General features: G+C 42.4%; 1 protein-coding gene across 1 annotated transcript in view; it reads left to right on the plus strand.

The window, feature by feature from the left end:
• The first annotated feature begins 1,273 nt into the window (after positions 1 to 1,273).
• LOC134444371 (GTPase IMAP family member 8-like) overlaps positions 1,274 to 10,057 on the plus strand; it is a 9,821-nt gene continuing 1,037 nt past the window's right edge. The window contains exons 1-2 of the mRNA XM_063193707.1: positions 1,274 to 1,355; positions 3,893 to 4,422. Of these exons, the coding sequence (XP_063049777.1) occupies positions 1,274 to 1,355; positions 3,893 to 4,422 (612 nt within the window). The remainder of the gene's footprint in view (positions 1,356 to 3,892; positions 4,423 to 10,057) is intronic.

The raw sequence follows: 10,057 nt of genomic DNA on the forward strand, positions 1-10,057 counted from the left end.
GACCAGTGGGCCGTGGGACCAATGGGCTGTGGGACCAATGGGGCGTGGGAACATTGGTACGCTCCCGGTCTAACAGGTCGAGTTCACACTCAGACACAGTGTGCCTAGTGATTAGTTCTCAGAAAAAAAAGACAAAGAAAAAGAGAAATTGTGTGCAGTAGCCTAGAAGGTTGTGAGAACAAGCACCTATCGGTGTTCTCGTTTCCAAAGGATGCTGCACGGTATTTATTGACAGCTGATTTAAAATCCATAGAACAGTTGATTCCTCTGCATGGTTGTTGGCTGGACTGGTCTAATCTCAGTTATCATAACCAATCAATTCCACTGGGCCCACTAACAGTGGGGAATGTAGGCTATGGTGTCCACTAGTAGGTTATAGACATCTCTTTAGTAGGCTATTTCATACACATAGGCGTATGGTGTCCCTTGCAAAGTGGATGTTACAGACTTCTCGCGAATATTTCCTCACTGCCTAGTGCCAAAAAAGGGGAAAACTAATGTGGCTTCACTGACAACTGCAACAGTTAGCGTACTGCAAGCAGCCACTGATATCTACCTGGAGTTGCATAAGCAAAATATTGATCAAGTTCTGGAAGGGTTGTGCACAAGTACTTCCATGCACAAAGAAATAAATACTATATATATAAGCATATATATATGTAGGCTATATATGTATACTGTGTAGGCTATATAAACCATCCTATCTCATTTGTAGAACACAACTGTGGCAAATGAATGTGAGGCAAGCCTGTCATACGATGTGCTCCGGAGAGGAGGGTAGGCCTATGTCTGTGAGGCTCACTTTCACACGAGAATGATAATACAAATGGTAAAGTGACATTGAGTTTCCCAGGCACATTTACAGAATGATGTGATGAATCACGCCAATGTGTATTACAGCAAAAAAGAAAGCGACTTTCGGACAGTGCGTGCCCAGCCTCATGCCCTCCTCCTCTACAGACTCTCTATCCAACTCTGCTCAACACCATGATATCCCCACAGTCTGTGATATTGGTACTCATTCTGCAAACAGGCAACATATGACAAGTGACAGAAATGAGTAACATAGACATGTTTCAGAACCAAATATGTTTTATTGATCATTCACTTAAAACACTATTTTCGAAGTGGACTATTTTCTGTCTCATCTGTCTCATCTGTAGCCAATGATGACAACATTAGCTACGGGAAGCAAGAAAGGAATATGACAGGATATTACAATAAATGTACAATGAAAACAACGTGAATTTCAACAGTGCTGAACTTCCGACACATGAGCGACGCGTTCCATCCCAAGACCGTCATCCACCACGCCTCTTCGCACTACGAATCCCACCTCAGCCCTTTGGATGACGGTAGTGCGCAACCTTTGTCAGCTGCCACCAAACGCAATAGTAGGCTAAGGGAAGAAGAAGGGGGGGCGACGCCCCCTTAGGACACCCAACATGAGCACATCCATTTACATTCAGGGGGAGTTCAGGGTATCTCCTTCTTTATACCATTCTCTGCCTACGTGCCTGCTATCATCAATCCACAGAGTGCATCTTAATATGCCACCTTGCCTCCTCCATTTGCGCTTGTCTCCTCGCCCCGCCTCCTGGCCCCTCCTCCGTGGAGAAAACGATAAAGTTTCCCAGCTGTCAGCCTAGCCACAACAACTTTTGAGGGACTGTTTTTCATTCACCATCCCAATTGCAAACGAGAAAAAGACTCTACAATGGAGCTTTTGCAAGATATTGAAATATAATGCTGTTGTCAGTGATGTCATCATGACGAGAAGCGAGTGGAGGAGGCAAGTGGAGGAGGCAAGGTCCCATATTAAGATGCACTCCACATCTAGTGTTCATATCTATGGTCCCTGGTGACCTGCTGTTGCCCCCTGCTGGGCCCAGTTGAGTTTGCCCACACATTAAGCCCATACGACTTTGTTGCTGTCGACCAACGTTGACGGAAGCACGTGAGCGAGAACTTGTTGTCACGATGTGGGTGTTATTAAATACAGCGCATTTAAAGTCGGCCACAAATATGAACGAGACGATGAGCTCGCATCGGTTTGCTCTACTAACACACCACGTGTGAGGAGTGGGGGGACAGGCAGTGAGGAGGAGCTGAAGTGGGGACCTGCGCAAACTTGTGTAGAGGTGTGAGACAAGACCCATATGCACACGTGAGTGAGTTGTTGACCAACCAGTTCATGGGCGCGTGACCTCGGAGGCAGTCCGCCGACGAGTGTTGAAGGGGATAAGCAACTGCAGAGGTTGCAAGATCTGACTGCAGCCGCATTCATCCCGCGATAGTTTTACACCATGTGACATGTCACCTCGTCAACGCAACGTCGACGAAATTTCGAAGTTTGACAGGAAATCTAACCGTCATGCAGCATTTTCATCCAGGGTGCATTGCTGTCTAAATGCACATGCATGAGTTGATGACATCTCGATCGCACCTATTAATATGCACCGGAATAGTCACCTGCCACAGAAGAGGAAATACACAGATGACAACATCACTCACATACCTGTAGTGGCCTCCCCTCCCTCCCTGAGGACAGGAATGGTGAAGCTTTTTCCCCCACATGCTGTCACTGTCTTGTTGGAGATGAGAGGACGTACATTAAAATAACAAAAACATGAAAAGGAAACTATAACTGACTATTGGGACAATAGCAGCATGGGTGTCATTTAGGTGTGGATGGTGGGGACATGTCCATGCCACTTTCCTAGTTTGTCCCATCCACTTTTTTCACAAACATCATGCAAAAATAGCATACCATGACAATTTGTCATATTAATGTCCCCACCAGTTTTTAAGGCAAACCTACACCTTTGAATAGCAGCATTGGAATAAGACAGAAATAGATTGACTACATTTTGCATCTGGCATTGACGAGGATTGTGTTTAAATGTAATGTATTGGAAAATCCACTCCTACTCACCTCATCAAGGGTGTAAAATGTCAGCCTGACCTTCCAACGCCATTCGACAAAAAAAATGGGGCGTGAGGACTATGCAAAGAATAGCAAGGCAAAGACGATGAAAATGAAAGTGTAATCAGAAGAGCAACGAGCATCGGATGAGCAACGAGACGTAGATACAACAATGGCGAATAGGGACATAGGTATGCAAGTTAAAAACAATCATGTTATTCTGCACAGAGAAAATATCAACTGTTGAAATACTATATGTCTTGTTGTTGTTTGAATGATTAAGAGTTGTTTTACTAATGTTTCTCAATAGAATTGTTGTATGCCTCAGATATTGTGTTGTGTTTTTTTCTAGTTGTCATGTGATATGTGGCATGTGAATGTCATGTTTTTTATTCATGAATTTGAAATAATGTTTTGAAATAACAACTACAGTAGAAGTGATTGGTTGATACAATGGTCCATAAACTGCTACCCGACTCCTGCCATCTGGTATTCCCCCACGTGTAGTTAGTGAACGCCGCCAGATGACGTAAGTCAGGTTATTCAAATTGCTGGAGTGGCCGCAATATATCTCTGCCTGTTTCTATCATGACTTGCGATCTCAAAACTGGTCAAACAGGATTCACAGCTACAGTGTAGGCCTATGTGCTTTCCCTATAGTGAGCTCTGGTCCAGTGCTTTCAGTGCCACCCATGTGCATAACCTTAGCAAACATGTTGTCAGGAGTGTAGCCAGAAATTTAAATCAGCATCTCAGGGGAAGATAATGACATATACAGGGTTCAGATGGATTTGTCCTGGGACTTGCCAAAGCAGTCTGTGACCCTGGTGCTAGACTATTTTGACACCACTCAGAGTCTTCAGCAATACACTTGGTCACCGCTATTTCGGTAACAACAATCTCACAACAGGATGCTTAAACACATTAAAACCATCATTAAGATTATTTTTTAAAATCCTCCCGCAGGTCCAGAGGAAATAAGGATCGTTCTCATTGGTCAAAGTGGATCTGGGAAGAGTGCAACAGGAAACACCATCTTGCAGTGGAGGGCTTTTGAACCAAGATTTGCCCCTCCCCCTGTGACACTGAACTGCATTAAGGAAAGAGGAGAGTTTGAAGGTTGGCCAGTAGCTGTGGTGGATACTCCAGGTGACTTAAGGCCCAACACTGCTGAGATGTCAAGATGCATCTCTTTTGGTGCACCCGGACCGCATGCATTCCTATTTGTTGTTCCACTAAACAACTTGGCAGAGGCTGCAGTGCCCAGAGATGATATTCAGAGGATATTTGGGGAGGAGGCGCTAGATTACACCATGGTCCTGTTCACCCATGGAGATGACCTGATGGCAGATAGAGTCTCCATATATGATGTAATTGATCAACATCCACATCTCAGTGCTTTCATAAACCGGTGTGGTGGAGGATACCACGTCTTCAACAACAGAGACGAGGATCCCTCTCAGGTCAGAGAGCTGCTGGAGAAGATCTACACAATGGTGCGGAGGAATGGAGGAGGCTACTACTGCAGAAGAAGATCGGCGACGCCGCGTTTGCCTGCTATGCGCCCAAGAGATGGAACGCCCTCCCCATCGAGATCCGATCAGCCACCTCCGTCGACTCCTTTAAGAAGCAGCTGAAGACCCACCTCTTCATCCTTGCCAACTCCTAGCTGCCAAGGCGTCATAGTGTCCCAGCCGCCGCAGCGCCCTTACTACTCGCAATCCAGCCCTGGCAGGGGGCTCCCCTAGGTGGCCGCTGGTCTCTGCCTGAGGTTTCTTCCTGACTACAGGGGGTCTTTTTTCTCAGACCTCACCGAGCTTTTTTTCCCCCTCACAAACTATGAATCAAGCGAAAGGGAGTTTTTCCTCACCCCTGATGCCACCAGGGGCCGCACCTGAGCGCCCAATCTCTGTGTGACTATCTATGACTTATGATAGGCCCAGCCACTATGGACCTTACACATCTAAGAATCCTGGTCCTAACCTACGTTGACCTTATGACTCTACATTCTCTGTCTATCTCTTCTTCCTCTGCCTTCTTGCTTTTTCTGCCTCTCCTCTTTACCTCTCCTTTTAAATCTATCTCTAACAATGTTTTTTCCCATTTGTTAAGCACTTTGAGTTACATGCCTTGTATGACACAGTGCTATACAAATACAATTATTATTATTATTATTATTACTACACCAATGAGATGTTTATGGAGGCTGAGACAGCCATCAGAGAAAAAATGGAAGTACTATTGAGAGCAAACGCAGGTATGGCACGAAAGACAGCAAGAGAATGGGCCGAAAGAACAAACAGGTATATTCAGAGAAGAAAAGAGAGAACCAACAGAGATAATGGAGGAGGAGGACAACAGGGAGGAATTCCGAACTGCGGTATGCTTGCAATTGCAGCAATTGTACTGGTAGTTTTCAGAATTGTGAGAGGTTAACTTTTCTGTAGGTTAACTTTTCTATATACTGTATGTATATAGGATACTGTATGTAGGTTTTATTTTATTTCATTTTATTTTATCATTTTCTACTGTATGTATGTTCTACTGTACTTTCTGCACAGTCTCCTTTTATTTCTCTCTCTGTATCTCTCACCCTAAAAAAGATACATACACTTAAATTCATGGGCAGGATGACAGGAACATGAGGGTTAATATAAGCTACTGTATGCTTTTTCCCTTTTAAAATTATTTTTCTGTATGCCCAGGTCAAAATGACCTGAACACCTTCTCTGTAACTTAAATACTAACACTTTACAAGGGTTAATTTAGTTTTATAGTGTTTTTTGGTTAGTGTAAGCTACGTTGTGTTTACAACCAATTGACCAGCTAATGTTGTTCTGAATTTTTAGATATGTAATTTTTGAGCAATTGTACCTATCTAAATAGAAATACTGAATATGCATAAACTGTGCATATGCATATAAAGTGCAGACCCTTGTAGTGTGTTTGAAGCTAGTATTTCACTGTACAGTATGTCTCAGAAGTGAGTACAACCCTCACATTTTTGCAGATTTGGCCCGAATTGTCTCGAAATGAAAATGGATTAAAAGGGAGGTCATCGTTGTGCGTTTCAACCTTTCTTTACATTGAACTTTTACATTTTTGAGTCTGCACCCGGCTTAAACAGATTGGTGTGAGATTTAAATGAAATCGTATGGAGAGTATCGTGATTTGCTTCAGTAGTCACAGTGCGTGTTGAAATGCAGGTTTCTTTAAGGGGTAATTCAGATATCCAATGTTGACGGCATCCATTCATCTCCAAACCATGTCAGTCCCACTACCATGCTTGGTTATAGACATGATACACTTTTTTTGTGAAACTCACTTGTTTACCAGCGCACATGATTGACACCATCTAAAGCAAATTTGTTTATCTTGGTCTCAGGAGATGAAAAGACAAAAGATATGGATCACTGGAACCATGTGGTGTGGTCTGATTAGACCAAGATAAATACATTTGCATTCAGATGGCTCCAAGCATGTGTGGTGGTAAACAAATTTTAATTGCACGTAAAAAAACATGCATGTATTCTACACACAATCTTCTCTAGGTTGTCCTCAGACGAGCCTTCCATCGTTTCTTCCAGTTATCCCGATTCTCCATACATCTTTTCAGTTCGCTGGTACTCTGGGCTCCGGCGTCCTTCTTGAGTATGTCCACAAATGTTAGTGTGGAACGTCCTCTTAACCGGCACCCATGTGATGGTTCCCATAGCACCAGTTTGCTGGCTGGCAGTTCTGGGTGCCTTTGGCAATGTCCTGCAAGTCTCATTCTCCTTACAGCTATCTTCTCGCTCACCCTTGGTATTCCCTCGTATAGGATTTTGTTGGTTACATGTACACTTTTACTGATGTTAAGCACTGCACGCAGCATCCTGGTTTAGCACCCATCAAGGGACTTCTCTAGGGTTGGCTTCAGGGTCCAGCATTCACTGGCATAGAGGAGGACAGACTCTACTGTCACGTAGAAGAGGCTGAGTTTGATTGGACGGGGGAGATTGGAGTTCCATACACTGGCAATACCGTTCATTGCCTTCCTCACTTTTAGACTTCTTTACTACCTTTCATTTCATTGCCACACTACTTTCCATGTTCCGCTTTGCCAGTCGTGTTCTAAACAAAATAGCAGGCCTGCTGGTACTGGTTAAGGTCAAATTATTTCATTTCCATTTTTCATGCAAAACAGTGAAATACATTTAGACCTGACATGCCACAAGTCCACAAGTCTTATACCAGTTTTTCTCAACCAGGGTACCGGGGCAAAAGGTTGGGAACCACTGTCCTATACTGTGTTTGCTGCAACAGTGTGAGTTATGTGCAATCTCAAGTAGTTTTGACGTGCACTTTGAAGTAATTCTGATCGGCTCTTCTTGCCTTTAGATGTTTTGTATAATTTTGATGCTTTGTGTTTTTTGTGTTAAATTCATTTATTTGGTTGGTGGGGGAAGTAATGAACCAGTGCTCTCCCCCCTCCTCCTCCATGACTGAGGTACCCTGAGCATGGTACGGTCCCGCCGCACTGCTCCCTAGGGGCGCCATTGAGGGCTGCCCCCTTGCTCGGGTGAGTCTTGAATGCAATTTCGTTGTGTGCAGTGTTCACTTGTGTGCTGTGGAGTGCTGTGTCACAATGATTGGGAGTTGGAGTTTCCCAATGGGCTTTCACTTTCACTTCACTTTCATATATTGCTCTGAAAGAAATGACCAAATTCCAACAAGAGCTTCAGTGTCATGCAACATTAGGAAAATCACAGATGAATAGGACTAGATAGGATGAGATCAAATGTTAGTCATCAGATATTGAAGATCTGCATCACTGCTGTGGCATTCTTCACTACACCCTGTGATGAGATCAGACTGAGGGTGGAGACTGAGTGCACTGGAACAGATTGTAGATAACAGTCAACCAACAGAAAGAAGCAGCTACTCTCCACCAGCAGAAGTGACAGCGCACACCAGCTACCTGTGAAGACAGACATGGCCAAGACAGAGAGAAGTAAGTACATTTAAACTGATGCTCCATGTCCAGTGTTTCCATTCAGTCTTTCTGCACAGAGAAAATAGTATACCTATATCATCAAATCATTGTTGGGTACTACTTTATAATGCAGGAATAATGTATGATTCACCCTTTAATGTGTTGTATTATAGGTTGGTAATTTGGTATGACAAGCTGGCAATCTTTGAGAGTGTTTGTTTATTTCATTTTTTCAATATAGATCTTTTCCATGTTACTTCATAGTTTTTATGATGTATAGTTTTGTTACACCCAAAATCAGTCGCTTAATATCTTTTACTCTCCATCTCTTAGCTCGTCTCGGAAACCAGTCAGACAGGATGAGTAGCTAAATGTTCTTCTTCTGTTTATCTCGTGGTTTTATCATTGGTGTGGGGGCGGTATTTGTTTTGGCGCCAGAATCAGCTCAGTACCTCTGTGAACTACAGTAGCTTTCATAAAGGGTAAATTAAAAGATTACTTTGGCTGAGTGTTGATTGACCAATCACAGCGCAAGAAGAGGTCAGACACTGGGTCTTTCTCAAAATCAAGGACAGTGTCTTTCCAAGTGTATCAGCCAAATTAGTCACGCCCGGTGATTGGATACTCTTTGGTGACCTCAACAGGCTATCCAATCAGTGGGTGTGACTAATAAAGAGTATCCAATCACTGGGTGTCACTAATTAGGCTGATACACTTGGAAGGACACTGTCCTAGGTTTTGAGAAAGACCCAGTGTCAATACTCTCGTGTTTTCCATCTCGTCAAGATGTTTCTACAGCGGGTCTACAAACAGCCTCCCCACTCGCTATTCGACCCGTGCCTGCAGTTCACCAGCGAGCGCAACCCATAAGCCTGGCAGCTAATCCTCAAAATTGTCCTCGCTGTTGGTTGAAACCTCAAAATATTACGGTAACACTTTACTTTACGGATCGCTAATAAGGTGTTAATTTCATAGTAATTTCTCAGTAATTTCTGTCTAATTTTATGGTAATTACTGTTTGTTATCAGTAATAACAGCAAAATAACCATATGGTGTCCAGTGCAATTACACTATAATTTCTCATTAATAACAGCAAAAATAGCCATTGCAATTATGCTGTAGTTTAAGTAATAGTAGGCTAATGGAAACAGCTACTGTGTCGTCATAGTAGTTAGGTGGTAGGTATGCCAGTAACTAAACAGCATCAGCCGAAGTAGTTTCATACTAATTAGGCCACATAAGGGCCGTAATGTGCAATATTTCCTCTTCCTATGTTATTGCATAGAAACGACCACCCAAGCATCCTTGTATTATTTCTGCTTAATTACCTTGGAAACAATTGAGTAGTTATATGGAAATAAGATAGAATCAAGGCCGTAAAATGCATTATCACCTATTCCACTCAATTTAATGGAAATTACATATTTTCAGGGCCTTAAAATGTCTTATCTCTTATTTCCAATTAATTACTTAGTTATTATCATTTTTAATAGAATATAGACTAGCCTACTATGAAATGATTCAAGTACACAGACAAACACATTGTGTGCAAAATGTATTTGATTTTTACCACCTAACTACTACGACGACATAGTAGCTGTTTCCATTAGCCTACTATTAACTAGAAACTACAGCATAATTGCACTGGAAACTGTATGGTTATTTTTGCTGTTATTAATGAGAAATTATAGTGTAATTGCACTGGAAACCATATGGTTATTTTGCTGTTATTACTAATAACAAGCAGTTATTACCATAACATTAGACTGAAATTACTGAGAAATTACAATGAAATTAACACCTTATTAGCGATTCGTAAAGTTAAGTGTTACCAATATGACTGTGGGTTTTGAGAAACCAATGTGGACTTAAATCAAATGTACAAAAAACGGGAGTTATACCCCTCTGATTTCTTACAGGTTTGACCTCTGCGAGTCAGCCTCTGTTAGCATCTTACTAACAAAATTTCAGTACCACCCGGAAAAAGTGAAGAGTTTGCTCTCTCATCATACCCATATATCCTCTCTGATGTTAATTTTATATTTTTGTTAAAATATGGCTGGAGTTTCCTGAGTGAACTTCTGTGCGATTTTGTCACTGCAGAATCCACAATTATATCAGATGCTAGAACATTTATCAGTCCAACCTAGCAACTG

Source organism: Engraulis encrasicolus, unplaced genomic scaffold (assembly GCF_034702125.1).
Source record: "Engraulis encrasicolus isolate BLACKSEA-1 unplaced genomic scaffold, IST_EnEncr_1.0 scaffold_52_np1212, whole genome shotgun sequence".
Taxonomy (NCBI): Eukaryota; Metazoa; Chordata; class Actinopteri; order Clupeiformes; family Engraulidae; genus Engraulis; species Engraulis encrasicolus.